The sequence below is a fragment of the Apteryx mantelli genome, chromosome 17 (assembly GCF_036417845.1).
Source record: "Apteryx mantelli isolate bAptMan1 chromosome 17, bAptMan1.hap1, whole genome shotgun sequence".
Taxonomy (NCBI): Eukaryota; Metazoa; Chordata; class Aves; order Apterygiformes; family Apterygidae; genus Apteryx; species Apteryx mantelli.
The window spans coordinates 18458459-18477255 of NC_089994.1; the positions used below are offsets into that span (position 1 = coordinate 18458459).

At 67.8% G+C, this 18797-nt stretch overlaps 2 protein-coding genes across 2 annotated transcripts; both read right to left on the bottom strand.

The window, feature by feature from the left end:
* Window positions 1–1195: 1195 nt before the first annotated feature.
* On the bottom strand, window positions 1196–8703 carry TRPV4 (transient receptor potential cation channel subfamily V member 4). The gene is made up of 15 exons (XM_067306912.1): window positions 8333–8703; window positions 5979–6151; window positions 5706–5858; window positions 5486–5626; window positions 5090–5388; window positions 4724–4903; window positions 4480–4638; window positions 4235–4327; window positions 3995–4068; window positions 3736–3901; window positions 3546–3612; window positions 3124–3440; window positions 2892–3019; window positions 1653–1774; window positions 1196–1550 (listed from the first exon to the last, which is right to left on the bottom strand). Exons 1-15 carry the CDS (start codon window positions 8701–8703, stop codon window positions 1405–1407), a joined length of 2589 nt encoding a protein of 862 aa, XP_067163013.1. The 3' UTR covers window positions 1196–1404.
* A 4186-nt stretch (window positions 8704–12889) lies between these two features.
* Window positions 12890–17456, bottom strand: GLTP (glycolipid transfer protein). Its single transcript, XM_067306926.1, has 5 exons — window positions 17311–17456; window positions 15342–15403; window positions 14803–14936; window positions 13901–14051; window positions 12890–13310 (listed from the first exon to the last, which is right to left on the bottom strand). Exons 1-5 carry the CDS (start codon window positions 17411–17413, stop codon window positions 13128–13130), a joined length of 633 nt encoding a protein of 210 aa, XP_067163027.1. The 5' UTR covers window positions 17414–17456; the 3' UTR covers window positions 12890–13127.
* Window positions 17457–18797: the final 1341 nt, after the last annotated feature.

An 18797-nucleotide genomic window follows, 5' to 3' on the forward strand; every position in this document is an offset into this window, starting at 1 on the left:
AGGCCTGGGCTGGGCATCAGTCCCGTGCTTTCCCCGAGGATGCACTCCCGAGAAGCGCCTGGTGCCACCCGCGTTTGTCACTCCGGCACGGCCGGCCGGCTCCGCAAAGCCCCGTGCTGCTGCGCCGACAGCTGAGCGGAGCAGGCGGGCAGAGACCCGCTAGCCGGCTGCAGCGGCCCCGGGGTGAGTGGGACGCCAGCTCCCGGCCTCCCGCCATGCTGAGGCCACGCAGTACTCGTTGCACTGCCAGGCTCTCCGCCAGCCCAGCAGTGGGGCTGCACGAGCTCCCCGGCACGGCAGGCCGCGCAGGCACCGGGCTCGGCAGGACCGCACGCTGCTGGCGATGCAGCACGACCCCAGCAAAGCCGGAGCATCGCGGCGATGGGAGCCGGAGCGGTGCCCGGGGGTGGCCCTGTTATCCCAGCCCTGTTATCCCGGCTCCGTTATGGGCAGGGACCCAGCACTCGCCTTCCTGCCTGGCAGAGCCGGATCCGGGCATTGCACGGTGTGTGGTGCCCTCCAGTGGGGAGCGGGATCCCGGCGACACCGCAGCGCGGCACCGCCGCAGCCCCCGCGCCGCGCTCGTGCACTGCTGCCCGGCGCCACCGGCTTGCACCAGACCTGCGCCGGGCGCTGCACCCTGCCGGCAACGCGCCAGGGCCGGGGCGACGCCGGGTGCTGCACGGTGCGGCCCTGCGCGGCTCGGAGGCACGGCGTGCCCCGGCCCTGGTGGCCCTCAGCCTGCTCCAGGTGGGCGCTGGGCTTCGCCACGCTGGAGCCATGGCCTGGCACGGCATGGCACGGCATGGCATAACATGGCACGGCACAGCATGGCATGGCATGGCAAGGCAAGGCATGGCATGGCATGGCATGGCACAGCACGACACAGCACGGCATGACATGGCATGGCACAGCACAGCACGGCATGGCACAGCATGGCATGGTACAGCATGACATGGTATAGCACAGCACAGCATGGTATGGCACAGCACAGCATGGCACAGCACAGCATGGCACGGCACGGCATGGCACGGGCATGCACCCCATGCAGGGAGCCGGCTCCTGCCTCCCCCCGGCGCCCGGCCCGCGGTGACAAGCCCAAATGAGCCGCGGACACGGGGGCTGCAGATCAGCCTTTATTCCTAAATAAATAGTCGTACAAATCCTGTGCAAAAACGTGTGGCGAGCACCGCCGGGCTCCACGCGGTGCCGGGGGGCGGCATCGCTGCCTGCCCGCCTGCCTGCAGCCGCGGCACCCGGTCCCGGCACGGCGTGGGGGGCTGCGCTCGGCCGGGGGAGCGGAGCAGCGGCCACGGGACTGGGCTGCCCCCCGGCCGAAAGCGGCACCCGCCGGGGGCGACGGCGGTGGAGGAGAGGCCGGGCAGATCCCTGAGGAGCGGGCCGCTAGAGCGGGGAGGCAGCGGTGGCGGGGCCGTGGCGGCGGTCGCGGGGGTCCGCGGCGCCCACGGAGCCCAGCGGCACCACCACCTCCTCCGGCTGCGCGCTCTTGTTCAGCTCCACCACGCGCGGCACCACCGTGGACCAGCGATCTGCGGGGGCGGCAGCGGCTCAGAGGCGCCCGGCGGTGGCGGCGGGGGGGGGGGGGGGGGTTGGGGTGGGGGGGTTCGTCCCCCCCGGGACCCGGCGCTCACCTCGCCGCAGGCGGCCCACGGTGTGGGAGAAGCCGTAGTACTGGTACGTGTCGCTCTTGCCCGGGTCCTCGCTGATGATGCCCAGGTTCTGGTTCCAGTGGGACCAGTTCACCTCGTCCACCCTGCGGGAGCAGGTCCGACCGGAGGAGCTGCCGCCGCTGCCCCTGCCCCTGCCCCTGCCCCTGCCCCTGCCCAGGGCACCCACCAGGATGGGGGCCCCGAACCAGGGACACAGGGCACCCGCGTCCCCGTGTCCCATGCCTGCATCCCTGTGTCCCCATGCCTACATCCCTGTGTCCCATGCCTATGTCCCATGCCTGCATCCCTGTGTCCCCATGCTTACGTCCTCACACCTCTGCATCCCCACACCTGCATCCCCATGCCCCCCCACCCGTATCCCTGTGTCCTCACGCCTGCATCCCCCACGCCTGCATCCCTGCATCCCCACATCTGCATCCCTACGCTTGCATCCCTGTGTCCCCACGCCTGCATCCCTGCATCCCCACACCTGCATCCCCACATCCCCATGCCTGCATCCCTGTGTCCCCATGCCTGCATCCCCATGTCCCCACACCTGCATTCCTGCATCCCCACACCTGCATCCTTGCGTCCACATGCCTGCATCCCACATCTGCATCCCCACATCTGCATCCCCATGCCTGCATCCCTGCATCCCACACTTGCATCCCCACGCCTGCATCCCTGCATCCCCGCATCCCCATGCCTGCATCCCCATGTCCCCACACCTGCATCCCCTTATCCCCACACCTGCATCCCTGCATCCCCATGCCTGCATCCCCGCGTCCCCGTGCTGGCCCCCACCGCCCCCACCCCCTGCCCCGAGGCAAACGGCCCCCGAGCCCCGCGCGGGAGCGATTCAGGCGACACCGCCCGGCTCCAGACTAGCACAAGCCCCCGGCTCTAACGAGGCCTGACAGCGAGTCGCTAACAGCTGTTCCGTGAAGCGCTGCCGTAGTCGGTAGCGGGCATCTGTCCTCCATGTTCGCCGGGAGCCCTAAGCACCACCCGCGAGTCCCTGCCGTGCGCCCCGCCGGCCGCGCGGCGTCGTTAACGTGCAGACGAGCATGGCGGCTGCTGCCCCCCAAATTCCCATCGCCGCAGCGGGGCAGAGCGCCCCAGCTCCGGCCCGGCCGGCCCAAGCGGCCCTTCCCCGGCTGGGCCTGGCCACCGCGGCGCCGGGCTCGGCAGCTCCCGCGCCGCCGGGGCGCCCGCCTGTACCTGAAGCACCAGCGGCGGTCGGGGGTCCCGTCCGTGCCCTTCCCCACGGTGACCATCTCCCCCGAGCGGAAGGCTTTCCGCAGGAACACCGGGAAGGAGCGCTCGATGTCCAGGATGGTGGTGGCCCACTGCCAGGGACAGCAGGGACCTCTCAGCCATTGGGGCTGGAGGCAAGGCTGGAGACCACCCCGGGCATTGCCCACCCCCCGGGAACGGCCAGCCTGAGTCCTACCTGCAGCTTCCAGATGTGCTTGCTCTCCTTGGAGACTTGGCCCACGGTCTCTCCCATGAGGGCGATGAGCATGTTGAGGAGGAGCACGAAGGTGAGGATGATGTAGGTGACGAGCAGGATGATGAAGACGCCGGGGTACTTGGCGCTCTCGAGCATCTCCAGGTCGCCCATGCCGATGGTGAGCTTGAAGAGGTCGAGCAGGAAGGTGCTGAAGGTCTGGCTGTCCCGGCACGAGGGGTAGGTGGGCACCGTGCAGTTGGACGGCTCCTCGCCGCAGGACTCGGTGCTGGGACACGGGTTCAGGAGAGAGACCAGAGCTGGGTGGGGAGGAGGCAGAGGGACAGCGAGTCCGGGGGGGGCCGCGGCAGGCGGGGAAGAGGAGAGCCCTGCCCGCGCCCGCCGGCCCCCACACGCCCGCCTACCTGACGCGTAGCCGATCATGAAGAGCAAGTAGACCAGGAGGAAGCGGAAAAGGTCTTTGAAGAGGATCTGGAAGCGATGGAGACGGAGGTGAGCCGTGCGGGCCTTGCAACGGAGACCCCACCGCGAGAAACCGGCGCAACGAGGAGCAGGTCCTGCCCGGCGAGGAGAAGACCCCAGTCACCGCCTGACCTTCTGGATCATGATGCTGTAGGTGCCGGTGAGCTTGAGCCCCCTGGTGAAGTAGAGCGCGTTCATCCAGCCCAGGACCAGCGCGAAGACCATGACGGCCAGGTACGCCTCGATGCCGCCCAGGTACAGCCCCGCCGTGACGATCACCAGCACCGAGTAGATGAAGCTGGAGGAGAGCGCGGTGTGAGCCCCAGCGCCGGCCCCTCGCAAGCCCCGGGGACGCGCCAGCTCCGAGAGGAGCCCGGGCTTCTCCACTCACTAGAGCAGCTGGAAGGAGCCGTCTATGAAGAAGGAGTTGATGCCCGGACATTTTTTCATGAACAGATCCTTGATCTGGGGGGAGAGAGGGAGAGGTTGGAGAGGAGCTGGGACGCGGTGGGAGCGAGTCCCCGCACGGCAGGGCAGGTCACCGTGTCCAGAGCCCATCACCAGGCCTCGGGGCACCCGGCTTGGAGCCCACGAGGGCCCTGCTGCCCCCCGTCCCCGCCGCAGCACTGACATTGGTGAAGAAGAACAGGACACCGGTGAAGAGGGTGATGATCTCCCCCGCCAGCCGCAGGTAGTCCACGGTGGTGGTGTATGGATAGGGGGGCTGCAGGGAAAGGACAAGTCAGCGGCGTGTCCCGGAGCCGCCCCGGTCCCGGGATCCCGCGCTGAGCTGCACTGCAGCCCCCCGGGGACAAGCAGCTCTTCTTTGGGGCAGAAAGCCCAGAAAACGCCACCGAGGGCGGGCGCGGGACTCACGGTGCCTTCCATGGGGCGGTAGTAGGCGACGAGGGTGAAGATGACCATGGCGCAGAGGTAGGAGACCACGCTGATGTAGAAGGAGACGGCCCCAAACTTGCGCCACTTGTCGCGCAGCAGCTCGTTGATGGGCTCCACGGCCAACATCTCGTGGCGGTTCTGCGGGGACGGCGGCCGGCGTCAGCGGGGGACCGGGCGCCCCACCACCGCCGTCCCCCCCGCCCCGCCGGCTCCCTCCCCGCACCTCGATCTTGCTGTTGTAGACCAGGATCTCCAGCACGGACACCTCCTCGCCGCAGGTGTCCAGCGAGGAGAGGTCGTAGAGCGAGGAGTAGACGGGGCCGTACGCCCAGTCCTTGAACTTGCGCGAGAGGTGCCGGGCGTCCTCGTCCGTGATCTCCCGACGGATGATGTGCTGGAATATCTGCGGTGGGGCAGGACCGCTCAGACCCAGCCCCCGGGAACGTCCCGGCTTCGGCGTTTTTAACCGGACCCGCAACCCGGCTGGGTGCACGGCCGCGTCCTTCCGCAAGCATCTCCGGGCACGTGCACCGAGCACGCCGGGGCTCAGCGGGGACGCGGCGGGGGAGACGGGGGGGTGCCGCCGTACCCCGATCTTGCCGGTCTTGGCGGCCATCATGAGCGGGGAGAGGCCGTCGTTGTTGAGCAGGGCCTCGAGGTTGGCGTCGGGGAAGAGCTTGGCGCACTTGACGAGCAGCAGGTCGTACATCTTGGTGACGAACTTGGTGTTGTCGCGGGTGTTGTCGGCGATGGCCACCAGGGCGTGCAGCGCGGTGTTGCCGCGGGAGTCCTGGCGCCGCAGGTCGGCCTGCTTGTGCCCGTTCTCGGCCAGGTAGTGCACGATGTGGGGCTGGTTGGTGCAGGCGGCCAGCGAGAGGGGCAGCTCGCCTGCGGAGCGAGGGCGGAGGGGCGGCGTGGCGGGTGCGCCGAGCTGCGCCGGGGCTCGGCTCGCGCCCGCTCGCCGCCCCCGTCGCCTCCGGCTCACCGAAGTAGAAGTAGCCGCCCTCGTCCTTGGGCTGGAAGAAGCGGCCGCGGGCCTGGGCGTGCACGTCCGCCCCCTTCTCCACCAGCAGCTCCACGTAGTGCTTGCAGCGGCGCTCGATGGCGATGTGCAGCGCCGTCTGCCCTGCAGCGGCGGCGGGTCCGTCAGCGCCCCGCTGCCCCCGGCCGCCCCCCGTCCACCCCCCCTTGCCCCCCGACCCCACCTCGGTAGTAGACGTCCCGGAAGGGCGAGTTGATGAACTCGCGGGTGTTGCCGGTCCTCTCGGCGACGTCGAGCAGCACGGGGATGGTGTCGTTCCTGCCGCCGCTGAGGTTGAGCAGCGCCTTGGGCAGGCAGGTCTTCCCCGTGGAAGGCTCTGCGGGCGCGGGGCGCTCAGCGGGGGAACCCGTCCCCCCCCATCCCCCGTCCCCCCCATCCCCCGGTCCCCCCCCCCCCTTCCTCGGGGGACGCGGGGACGGGAGGGACGGCGCCTCACCTCGAAACTCCTCGTCCGTCAGGCGCTTCTTGTGGGCCAGCAGGAAGGCGAGGAGCCCGTCGAGGCCGGCCGGGGAGCCGCGGGAGACGATGTCGAAGAGGATGGGCCGGTTGAAGACCTTGAGGACGGGCGGCGGGCTGGGAGCCGGAGCCTTGGAGCCCTGCGCCGGCTTCCTGCAAGGCGAGCGGCCGCGCTACGGATCGGCCGGGGGGGGGCGGGGGGGGGGGCACATCCCGGCCGTGCTCCCGCTCCGTGCCTCGGTTTCCCGCGAGGTCAGGGCTGCCGGGGAAAGGGCCGCGGAAGCCCCCACGGACGCAGGTGGGGTGACACGGCTCCGGCCCCGCTCTCCAGCCCCCCTCGGAGCAGGATATTCCTGCCGGACTGGTTGGCAGGGGCTGGGCAGCTGCCAGGCACCGCCGGAGCCACCGCTCGCCTGGGCTGCCGGGGAAGCTTGGCATTCCTGGGACTGTCCCAGGGCCGGCGGCTTTGCTGTTTCTGCTATAAAAGGCAACGGCAGGGATGTCTCATCCCTGGCAGCGGCACCAAGGGACACAGCCCGGCTCAGCGGGATGCAGCCCGGCACCGCAGGATGCAGCATGACACCAAGGGATGCAACCCAGCACCAAGGGATGCAGCCCAGCACCGCAGGATGCAGCATGACACCAAGGGATGCAACCCAGCACCAAGGGATGCAGCCCGGCACCGCAGGATGCAGCCCGGTACCGCAGGATGCAGCATGACACCAAGGGATGCAGCCCAGCACTGCAGGATGCAGCCTGGCACCGCAGGATGCAGCCCGGCTCCGCGGGACACAGCCCGGCTCCATCGCCCCAGCCGCCTCCCGGGCTCGGCCACGTCGGCGGCAGAGACCCCCCTTTCCGGCGGCTGCCGCGTGCAGTCCGCTCCGTGCAATTGAGCCCCGCCGTGCCCGCAGCCCGCTGGCGCCCGGCCCCCCGCGGCTCTCGGCGTCTCCCTGCCCCGGGGAGCCGGGGCGCTTCGGAGCATCCCGCCTGCCCGCCGCGGCGTGCTGGCGGGGAGGGCCGGGCCCGGCGCCCTGGCGATGCCACCGGCGATGCCGCCAGCGATGCCGACGGCGACGCCGACGGCGATGCCGCCGGCGGGCGACGCCTCGGGGCCGCGGGGCGGGGGGGCCGCGGCACAGGCCGGCATTGTGCGCGGGCGGCGGGCGGCCCCCCCGGCCCCGGCTTCCTGGCGCGGGCCGCAGGGCGGAGGCCCCTCCTGAAAAGCCCATTGATGCCGGCGAGGGCCGAGCGCGGCCGGCGGCGGCTGCCAGCGAGGCCAGCCCGAGCGGCGCTGCACAGAGCCCTCTTTCACCGGGCGAGCGGCGGGAGCCGCGGGCTCGCCGGCGCCCCCGGGGGGGCCGTCCCGATCCCATTGCTCCCGGGAGCCCGTGCCCGTATCCCTGCATCCCCACGTCCCCGTGTCCCTGCGTCCCCATGTCCCCCTGGCCCCTCATCCCCACGTCCCCGTGTCCCCACATTCCCGCATCCCCTGTTCCCACATCCCTGTGTTCCCGTGTCCCTGTGTCCCCATGTCCCCCCATCCCCATGTCCCCCTGTCCCCTCATCCCCACATCTCCATGTCCCCACATTCCCGCATCCCCTGTCCCCACATCCCCACATCCCCGTGTCCCCACATCCCTGCACCCCCACGTCCCCGCATCCCCATGTCCCCAGGTCCCCTCATCGCCACGTCCCCTTCTCCCTGCATCCCCTCATCACCGCACCCCCATGTCCCCACATCCCCACATCCCCAAATCCCCACATTACTGTGTCCCCACATTCCCATATCCCCACATTCCTGCATCCCTACATCTCCACATCCCCATGTCCCTGTATCCCTGTGTCCTCATATTGCCTCATCCCCGCATCCCCGTGTCTCCACATCCCTCTGTCCCCATGTCCTGGCATCACTGTGTCCCCACATCTCTGCATCCCCCCATCCCTGCGTCCCCACATCCCCACGTCCCTGTATCCCTGTGTCCTCATATCGCCTCATCCCCACATCCTCGTGTCTCCACATCTCTCTGTCCCCACATCCCCCCATCCCTGCATCCCCACATCCCCATGTCTCCACATCCCTCTGTCCCCACGTCCCCGCATCACTGTGTCCCCACATCTCTGCATCCCCCCATCCCCACGTCCCCACATCCCCATGTCCCCGTATCCCTGTGTCCTCATATCACCTCATCCCCGCATCCCTGGGTCCCCGCATCCCCGCATCCCCGTGTCTCCACATCCCTCTGTCCCCGCGTCCCGGCATCCCTGCATCCCCACATCCCCATGTCCCTGTATCCCTGTGTCCTCGTGTCCCCTCATCCCCGCGGTACTCACTCGGGCACCCTCCTGCGCCAGCGCCTGTTCTCGCTGGGCTGGTGGCGGTAGGTGCCGTAGTCGAAGAGCGAGTCCATGGGGGCCTTCTTGGGCGCGGGCACCACGGCCGACTCGTAGATGGTGGCCTCCAGCAGCTCCATGGGCTTGGGGGCGCCTTTCCGAAAGGCGCCCTGGAATTTCATGCGGAGGTTTTGCTTGCCGTCCCCGGTGCCGGCGCCGGGGGGGCCGCGGGGCGCCTCGGCGGGCGACGCGGCGTCCTCGCTCTCGAAGAGGTTGGCCAGCGAGGAGAGGGGGAAGGCGTCGTTCTGCAGCGAGCCCTCGTCGCCCTGGCCGTCCCCGGCCTCGCGCGGCGCGGCCTCGGCCTCGGCCATGCCGCGGCGCTCACCTGCGCGGGGCACACGGCTCAGCGGCCCCCCCGCCCCGGGCGCTCGCCTCTCCCCCCCCCGTCCCGGCCCGTCCGCACGGCAGAGGGACCCCGGCAGCGGGAAACCCAGCGGCGATGCTCTCCCGCGGGGCATCGCTCCCGCCCCGGCCCCCCGGCAGCCCCCGCGCACCGGAGCGTCCGCGGCCGCCGCGTCGCCCCTCGCCTCCGCCGGCTTCAAAGGATGCGGCTTTAAGGAGGGAGGGCGAGCGCGGCGGCGGCGGTGGTGGTGGCGGCGGCACGGCCTCCCTCCCGGCTGCGGTCGGCTCGGCTCGGGAGCAGCCCGGGACAGGGCACAGAGCAGACCCTGTGCGCACGGATCCGCCACCCACGGAAGGAAAACATTCCCGGGATACACCCCTGCGCGGGGCTGCGGGGCAGCAGCCCTCGCTGCCGGGCCGGCACCGACCTCGGCAGCCTCCGGGGCCGCCGGAGCAGCGGGGAGCTGAGGTCGGGTCTGGCTGGAAGCGCAGAGGAGGAGGAGGAGGAGGAGGAGGGTGGCGGAGCAGGGTGGGCACGCGCACGGGACGGCGCTGCGCGGCGGCGGGGAGCAAGCAGTGCCCGGGATGAGGAATGACGGGTTTCACTTGCAAAGAGGGAAATGAGACTTCAGGAAACTTGTGCTAAGGGCGCGGAGGGCAAAGCGCTGGAACAATCCTGGGAAACGCGGAGTGCCCTGCCCCGGAGGCCTCCGAAGGAGCGGGGACCCGCGTGGCTCCGGGCCGGGCAGGGAGATGGGGAACCTCAGCTGCTCCCCCAGCCCGGCTTCCCGCGAAAACGCCCCAGAAATAGAAACGCAAACCCAGGCTCCGGCTTCGGAGACAGAAAAAGCAGCCTGGGAACGTGTCATTTTCTGCTCCGCTGCAGCTCCGTGCGACAAGCCATAATGTGGGGCTTGCTTCTCCCGGGCCGGGCCGGGATCGCGGCTGGATAACATGCTTCTAATTAGGCAGCGTGTCATTAGAGCGGCCCGGCGCCCGGCCCCGGCACGGCCCGGCTGGCAGCCTCGGCACGGGGCTCCCGGCGCCCCACGCGGAGCCGCGGGCAAGGCCACCAACGGCTCCAGAAATCCCGTCCTCGGGAAGCCGCCCCCTCCGCCCGGCAGCCTGCGCAGGGAAGCAGCCGGCACCAGGGTGGCAAAGCCCCGGCACCGACACGATTCCTCCTTCGGACCCTCCTTCGGCAGCCGTCCCCTCCGCGAGAAATTCCCCGTGCGCCTGCGAAAGCCGGGCCGGGGGCTCTCGCTGGCCCCAGCCCCGGCCGGCACAGCCGGCAGCGAGGATTTGGGAGCACGCCAGCCCCCACAGGCTTCACACGAGGATGAAGCACCCAACTTCTCCCGCCTGCTTGGAAATCCCAGCCCAAACCACAGGCAAAGCACAGCTTTAAGGAAAAGCTGCAAGGGCAAAGCCCAAATATAGCCCAGACTGTGCACCGCGACCGGAGCCCGGGGCAGAGCCGGGCGGCCGGCGGCCACAAAAGGGCCTTGAGCTGCCGGCGATGGAGCCGGCAGGGAGAGCGGGAGGCCGAGAGCCGGACGGGGCACAGGCACGGTGCAGCGGCAGCGGCGGCGGCACGCGGAGAGCAGCCCCCGGAGCCGCGCTGAGCCCCCGCGCCGGCACGAGCGCCGAGCCGGGGCTGCTCCCCATGCTCTGCCCACTGTCCTGCTGTCCCTGCTCATCCTGCTGTCCGTGCCATCCTGCTGTCCCTGCTCATCCCGCTGTCCGTGCCATCCCGCTGCTTCCCGCCAAGGAGGTGACGGCAGCCAGCGGCCGGCGTGGAAAGGGCCAGCGCTGCAAGGGTCAGCCTGGACACACGACATACCAGTGCGGATTTTGCACCTCCACGCACCCAGCAAACTGATCTCCCCGGCATCTCCCCGGGAAAAACCGGACAGGCACCTCCGGTGCCTCGACCCCAGGCTGGGGAATCCTGCCAGGAGCATCCGCGGGCCAAGGGGCACCAAACGCAGCCCGGCCAGCGCCTCTCCTTCTCCCCATCCCAGGTCTCCTCTGGAGGGCACCACCAGGGAACCACCGGCAGCGGGCAAAACGGAAACCGGCCTCCTGTCGGGAACACGTTTCCCTCCAGAGACCAGGCCGTGGGCTTGATTTGGGCTACTCCAACCGGCAAAAAAAAGCCTGAGCCAGGTCAGAAGATCCCTGTCTGCTGCCATCGGCTTTGAGCAGCTGGACGCTGCCCCGGGAGAGCGGCGCGGGAGAGCCCTGGCCCCTTGCGGGGGATCAATCCCGCTGGATTTATGCCACGTTGTCACTGTCGCTCGGGAGAGCAGCAACCGTGCCGGTGGCCAGCCGGGGTCCCGGAGAGGTCGGGCAGTGCAGCCGCCCTCCCGGCTCCTTGCAGAGCCGCGGCCGACGGCGACGCAAAGCGGAAGCGAGCGGCAGAAGTGGAAAACACAGGTAGGGCGGCGGGAGCGAACGCTGGTGTCAGCGGCACCGAGAGGAAGTTTGCTTTGGAAATTACGGGCTCGCTGACCCCGTCCCGTAAACCCAGACGGTCCCACGGGCCCGGCCGCTGCCTGGAAAGGTGGTGTCATTTGGGTTTTATTTGGCTGGTTATTTATTTGGGTTTTTGTTCTTCAGGTTTCCTCGCCCCGCGGAGCAGATGAGTCAACGCGTAGCTCACCTCTCTCCGAGGCTCAGGGGCACGGCCGCGCTCGCTCGCGTCCAACATAAATCTCCCGCCCGCTCCCGCCGCAGGCGCTCCCACCGCTCCCCGGCTTTCCGCGAAGGTCGCTCCCGGCCGGCCGGGTCTCGCCGCTTCCTTCGCCAGCCCGGCTCAGCCGGGACGCGCCGGGATGCAGGGAGGACGCCACCCCGGAGCGCCGTCGAGCCGAAGGGCTCCGGGCGGGAGCGAATCAGTTAAACCGCATTACGTCCGCGCTCGGCCCCGCTGGAAACTCTCGGCCCGAATCAAAGGGGCCCCGCTGAGCTGCGGCTCCCTTGCCAAGGCAAACGCTCACCTGGGCGCGCGCGCGGCCGCCCGTCGGCTCCGCCGCTGCCTTAACAAACGCACCTCTGTGTGTCACCCGTTCCCCCGGGCTCCGCGCGAACACACCCGGCGCCGGCATTTGGCACAAACACCGGCAGCGCCTTACGGCAGCGCCGGCCGGCCGGTGCGGGCACCAGCGCTCTGCCGGAGAAGCCACCTCGTCCGCGCTCGTCCCGCCAGCAGCAGCTCCCGGCGGAGCCCCTCGATTCGCCTTCCAGCCCCTCCGGGCCCCCGAGGCCGGATGAGCCCGGAGCAGCCCCGCGGGTGGGTCGCTGCCGGCTCCCGCATCCCGGGTGGAGAAGACGGCGCCCGGGACGGCAGCGGGGCAGAGCGGCTCCCACGCGGACGGGGCCGGGGGGGGGGGGCAGAGAGGGGCGCTCGGCCCTGCACCAGGTGCCCCCCACCACCGGTGAGGGGGGGGGCACCGGCGGGGCAGGCTTCAGCCCGCGTCCCAGCAGCTCCTCCAGGTGTTTTGGGAGCGGGGAGAGCCCACTGTGCCCAGGCAGCGGCATCGGGGCCCCTGCGGCACCACGGGGAGCCCGGGGGAGGGGGGGCCAGAATCCCCCCCGTGCCCGCTTGGACCCACAGCTCCAGCCTGATCCCGAGGAGTCCTGCTCCGACCCCCCCCATCGCCCCGGCCGGCAGCACGGATGCCCCCCCCACCCCCAAAACCCAGCGGGATCCCGCGGTGCCCGGCCGCCCCGTACCGCACACGTCCCGCGAAGGGTCCCACCAGCGTCGCTGCCGCCGGTGGCCGCGGGGCCGGTCCCAGCCGCTGCCCGCCCTGGCGGTCCCGGGGGCGGCGCGTCCCGTCCCGCCCCGCGCAGGGGCTGGCGCCGTCGGAGCGAGCGGTCACCGGAGAAGCCGCCGGCGCTTCCGCCGCAGATGCCCCCGGCCGCACTTGGGAAGTCTCGCTCCCGGTCACAGACCTGCATCCGGCACCTCTGGGCACGCGTCCGGGGCCTGGTGCCACCGTGGCCGCGCGCATCACGCCGGTGCAACGGTTACGGTCCTTAAGGATCGCGGCAGAGGCAAAAGAGCATCAGCCGGGCTCTGCCGCCAGCCACGCTTCATCTCCCGCAACACGTTAGAAATAAACCCAGTGGTAAGGACTAGAAACACTCGTTTTTTCTCTTTTGTACAAAAGCTTGTGAAATGCTACGCTGACTTGGGATAGCGTTGTTTTATTGCTGTATTATCCATAGAAAATTATTATTTTTTTTAAAAAACGGGCTATCCACCGCAGATCCAGACCAGAATCAGTGATCTGACAACTGGCAACAGCCCGAGTTGTCACAGTGATTGAGACGTAGGTAGTAATCGTTGCACCATATTCTCAGCCGTACAAGTCCTGCGCGAGTGTTAGGCTTTGTAGCTGAGCTCTGCGTTCATTCTCGTATACATTTCATAAATTGCATCCAGGATGGGGGCGACCCTTGACAGAAACTGATGAATCTTCTCTATGGTCTCCTCCTCCTTTACTTCTTTACCCTTCTCTAAAGCCTTAAGCAAATCCGACTTGTATGGAAGAGCATAGACTGAGCCCTAGAAAACGGGGGAAAATTGTAAGACCGTTAGAAGCGAGCGCTGTGTCAGCTGCAGACGGAAGAGCACCTGCCGTGGGAACGCCGGTCCCACAAAGCTAATAAATCCCCGGAGCTTGTTAGCTTGTGAGGAAACCTCCAGTCCAGAGACTTAGCAGAGCAGCTTCCTCTGCACGTCGCACCCTCCAAACTACCCATCCCAGCACGCTGTCACCACCACCCCGCCGCCGGCCGGCAGGGCCCTGCCTGCGCACAAGCCCCCTTGCAACAGATCCGTTTTAGGTTCTGTTCCCCTGCGTCTCCAAGCCAGGGCCAACCCCAGCGCTAACAGCCTCCGACCAGGTACCCCAAACGGCTACAGCATTCGGGGAGGTCTGCTGGAACCTCGCTGAAGCAGGGGTGTCAGAGAAGCTCCCCTGGCCATACTGTTCAAAATAGATCGTGGGTCTCTGCATCCGAGCATGGTCCCAAGCCCTTAATTATCCTAAAGCAGATCGTTGCTCAGAGCAACGAACGCAGAGCACTTGGCCTTAAAGAAGCGCTGCTTTGGCCAGGCTCCGTGGCAGCCCCGGCAGAGAAGCAAACACTCACGGTGAAGAGCTTTTGCAACATCCAGCCGTGGTATTTCTTCAGAGCAATCTCATAAGCTTTCAGGGCGTTCACTCTGATGAGGTTTGGGTGCTCCTCATCTCTCTCGCCATCAGAGATGCTCTGCAGCAAAACTAGCATGAACTTCAGGCCCCTGTGGGAAAGCAGAGCTGTCAGGCACGGAAACTGGCCGCCTTTGCTGGATGAGACCTTTCCTAGATGCCTGCAGGTTCACGTGTTCCTGGCGAAGGCAGGCCCTGCAGGGTGCCTGGCTGACTTGAACAAGCGCAGGTCTCCTGCGTTTGCAATGCCACCTTCAGCAAGGCGATCACCCAAGTTATTGCACCTGCTACACACTCCTGAGCCCCATGTGGTCCGGCTCCTTCTAGAAACCCATGGCTCGGGCAACATCCCGCTCAGAGGAGGTTTAAGCAAGCGGCACAAAGCCTCAAGGCCGGCTGGAATTTAGTGGAATGTAAATACACGTTCATCTGAACAGACAAAAGGAGAACATCGGCCAAGGTCAAACTTTTAAACGCGCTGCTGAACTCCAGCACGAGCAGAGCTAAGACCTGCCTTGCTCAAAGAGCTCGGCGTATTTCTGCTGGCGGGGCCAACGCGTCAGACTGCTCCCTCGAAACGCATCTCCCCTTGCTGCCTCGTTCAAGCCCAGCCTGAAGGGACTGACCAGACCTGGGCTGTTTGGACTCCAAGGCTGAGAAACACCCTTCACACACAGAGCAAACGGTCCTCGAGAGAACGGGCACATGCCAACATTTCTTTAGCTAGTCCAAAACCCAGGCAGCAGGTATTCTCTGCAACAGACTCCCGTTGGCACTCAGACTGCTCCTTGAGCACCGAGACACACCCCAGAGCCCAGCACGGCTTCTGACGCCGTGAGTCACCTTTTCAGCCACATCAGTGCCAGAGTTGCACCCGTCTTCGGCCACGCCGAGCCATACGTCTCCTTCTCCACTTCCAGGATGTTCTGCAACGTTTTGAACTTGGCGGGGTTGGTTTCATAAACTGCTCGAATTTTCTGAAACGATCACAGAAGGGAGCCATCAGGTTTGGAGTCTCCGGGGAAGGAGGAGAGCGGAAGCGCACGGCATCCAGAGAGCAGTGGGGTTAGCGCTCTCACGGCCGCTTACGGCCGCAACTCGGGCAGATGCGTCCTGTGATGCTTGCAGCGAGCACCACGGCTGCTAACTGATGGTTTCGCTCATAAACCTAGCTAATAAACGTATGTGACCAGGAACAGCCACTGCAGAGCCCGGAAGCCCTCACGGAAAGGAGCCCTTTTAAACACCTCTGGGTCTTGCCTCTCCGTTCCCTCTGCCTCAGAGGAGTTCACCCCATCCAAGTACTCCTGACGTAGGAGAACGTGCGTTAGAGGAACCGGAGCGTAGATGAGGAGTCAGAGCTCTCGTGCGCCCTTCCATACCTTGATGTTTCCAGCTAGGTCTGCTTTGACCGGCGAGTACACGATGGGTGTCCCGAGGCAATCTGTGGAAACGGAGAGAGAGGAAAACCGGTCATTAGGGCCACACGAGAGACACCACAAAGCCAACAAGCTTCACCTTAGCAGCAGGCAAAAGGCACCAAGAGACACACGTGAATCAGGCTGGAAGGGGCCGCTCAGGTTTCACACGAGGCCCCTGGGAGCAGCCACTCTGGGAAGGGGTTGCCAGGACACAACGGAGCAGGGGTGTGAAATTCGGGCTGAAAGAGCAGTCGTTTAGCTTTGCACTCGTCTCCCAACCCCGAAGATACAGAGAGCCTCCGACGACCGGCCAGCGCTCCGGGGCTAGGAGAACACCACCCCGAGGGGGACAAGGCAGCGATATCCCGTGGTGAACCCGCAGCAAAGACGCTGCTTTTAGCAAGGAGGTGGTGGTCTCGGGGAGGGCTGCCGCGGCAGCGGGGCCGGCTCTCCTCCCGCGCGGGCCATGCGAAACCCTCTGGCCTCCCCGTTCCCCAGGAGGTCGCTTCGAACGCAGCCCCGTTTCATCCATCTCCGGGAACGCTGAGCGTGGAGAAGGGGCGCCCGGTCACGCCTGGAGCGCGGCAGCTCCGTCCAGACCTATCGCTCGCTCTCCGGTTCCCCGTGCAGCCTCCAGCACGGGGGCAGGAAGGGATTTGCGCCGTGCTGCCCCAGAGCCGCGTGCCTTACGTGAGGAACGGCGCTCGCAGCCGGGCCTGCCGCCACGGGTCCTGCCTTCGCCGCTCTCCCAAAACTCGGGGGATTCCTCCGGCCAGCGCCGCCAGCTCTCGCAGCGCGCAGGACCCTCGTGGCAGCTACCAGCCCAGGCAGCCGCTACGTTCTGCTCCAGCCTCGCACGGTGCCGCCAGCATAATAGCAGACATTGTGGGAGGCCGGCGGCTCCCGGAGCGGGACGGCACCGGCTGCCGTGGCGCGAGGGCGTTGGGCGCAGCACCAGGCTGCAGCGGCGCGCGGGAGGGAGGGCTGCGCCGCAGGGACGCGAGCAGGATGCTCCCAGGGGGGTGGCGGGAGCGGGGACGCCCCTGCACCCTCATTCCGGCTCCCCCAGCGAAAGGGGGACGCGGCATTTCCCCTCCCGGCATCCCAAGCCGTCCGAGCGCGGCCTGGAAGGACTCGGCGCCGCGGGGCTTCGAGGCCGAGCGCTCCGAGGCAGCTCCTCGAGGCGTCGCCTGGCCGGCGAGGGGGGACACGACGAGGCCGTCCCCAACGCGGCTCTGGGTTTCGCCAAACCTCGGCGCGCGGCGGGGGCGAGCGCGGGCGTCCCCGAGCCGGCGGCGCCCCGGGACGTTTCCCAACGCTGCTGCTGCTGCTGCTGCTCGGCGGGTTTGACGGGCCGCCGCCGCTGCTGCCTGCCTGGCCCCGGGCTGCCGTGATGCAACCCCGGGCGCAGGGGCCTGCTTCGACAGAGCCTGGCACCGGGGCGGGGGGGAGCAGGGGGGGCCTGGGACTGGGGACACCCAGAGCATGGCCGGGGGGACACATGGGACCTTGGGGCCCCCAGCACTGGGATGGAGTGGGGGGGGCATCCAGGATGGGACAGGGACACCTGGGATGGGGGAGGACACGCGGGATCTTGGGGCCCCCAGCACCAGGATGGGGACGCCCAGGACCTTGGGGGTCCCAGCACCAGGACGGGACGGGGGGGGGGGACGCCCAGGACCTTGGGGGTCCCGGCACCGGGACGGGACGGGGGGGGGGGACGCCCAGGACCTTGGGGGTCCCAGCAGCGGGACGGGGGGGGCCCCCAGGAGCAGGGACCCTCCAGGCAGGGCCGCCCGCAGCCCGGGACGGCTCGGTTCGGTGGCGGCGGGTCCGGGCCCTGCCCGGGGGTGGCCGCCCCCGGTCCCGGGGCCCCCCCGGGCACCTGCCCCCCCCCCCCCCGCACCGCTGCGCCGGCCCGGCGGCTCACCGAAGAAGGGCGGCAGGTGCGCCACGGCCTCCAGGAAGGGCAGCGTCTCGATCTGCTTGTCGGCAGGCAGCGGCTTGAACTCGTGCTCCAGCAGCAGCGCCATGGCCCGCGCCGCGACCGGGACCGGGACCGGGACCGGGACCGGGACCGGGACCGGGACCGGGACCGGGACCGGGACCGGGACGCGAACCGGCAGCGAGAGCCGAACCGGCAGCGCCACTGCCGCGCGGGGCGGGGCGCGGAGCGGCCGCCAGACCCCGGCGCGGCCCGAAGCCCCGCCCCGCCCGCCTCGCCCAATCGCCGCGCGCGGCCCGCCCCGCCGCCGGCCAATCAGGCCTCGGAGGCGGGCCTCGCCCCACAGCCGGGGCGCGGGCGGCCGCGGGGCGGTGTCGCGACGCGGCCTGTCGCGACAGAGCCGGCGAGGCGGCGCCCCGAAGCGGTTGCGCCGAGGCCTGGCGGCGGGGCCGCGAAGGGGAAGGCTGGCCTGGGGCCTGCCGCCGTGCGGGGCCGCGGTCCTCGGGCCCCCCGCGGCCCTCAGGGCCCTCAGACGCTCTGGGTCCCCCCGGCCCCACAGGCCCCGGGCCCCCCGCGGCCCTCAGGGCCTGGGCTGGGCCCCCCTCCGGTGCGACCCGCACCCTGACGGCGCCTGGAAATCAGAATATCCCCCTGGCAACGTGTGTTGGCGGAACTGGTTGCTCATCTTCCTTCTTTATTTATCTTCTGTTGGCCCCACACCACACGTTCCTTTCCTGGCCTTAATGAAGCCTTCTCATCTAGTTGTTGTTAATTATTTAGCGAAGATAAATTTTTTATATAGGCCAGATGGTTTGATTAGCACATAGCTCACTGTCTTTGCGAGATCTGGCGTGTACTAAATAAACAAACAAACCTAAACCCTAGCACACAAGTGATTAATTTTAAGTATCTCTCCCAAAAGTTGGGGATGGAAAAATCACATCAGATTCTTGCCCAGAAAGGTTTGAATTCACCCAGTTACTTTATCTCCATAGCTGAAGAAAGGAAAGAACATCATGAAATGAAAGCTGAGGGAGAAGAGATGTTAAGAAATGCAGAAAAACTAAATAAATCTATTAAGACTAGATTTGGGGAGGGCATTTGTCAGTGACAGAGGCCCAGATATTTTTTTACGACACCGTTCTTGAAAAACAAGTCATGGGACGATACTGATCTTTGTTCATTTGTCTCACGTGGAGAAAAAAAAAAAGCAGTTGGCTGAGAAGGAGCGTGCGGAGGGTGTTGGCACAATATCGCCATTAAGGGCGGGAGCCGCGGGAGCCGCGCGGCGGTTCCCCTGGGCGCGAGAGGGGACCCGCGTGCCCTAACGGCTGCAGCCGCCTCCCCAACTCCTACGCCGCGAAGCACGGAACAAGCGCTCGGTCCGGCGCACGCACGTGCCGGAGCACCGCTGCAGCGCACCCGAGCCCAGACTCCCCTGTGGCTCAGTAACTTGCGATTTGAACATTTCC

Coding starts and splice junctions, on each gene's coding strand:
- TRPV4 (XM_067306912.1), bottom strand. CDS start 8,703: ATGGCCGAGGCCGAGGCCGCGCCGCGCGAGGCCGGGGACGGCCAGGGC. Junction 4,904..5,089: donor CCAAGACCGGCAAGATCGGG/GTACGGCGGCAC, acceptor GCCCCACCGCAG/ATATTCCAGCACATCATCCG. Junction 3,902..3,994: donor GGCTCCTTCCAGCTGCTCTA/GTGAGTGGAGAA, acceptor GCTCTCCTCCAG/CTTCATCTACTCGGTGCTGG.
- GLTP (XM_067306926.1), bottom strand. CDS start 17,413: ATGGCGCTGCTGCTGGAGCACGAGTTCAAGCCGCTGCCTGCCGACAAG. Junction 14,052..14,802: donor GCACTGATGTGGCTGAAAAG/GTGACTCACGGC, acceptor GCTTTCCCACAG/GGGCCTGAAGTTCATGCTAG. Junction 13,311..13,900: donor TGTTGCAAAAGCTCTTCACC/GTGAGTGTTTGC, acceptor CCCGTTTTCTAG/GGCTCAGTCTATGCTCTTCC.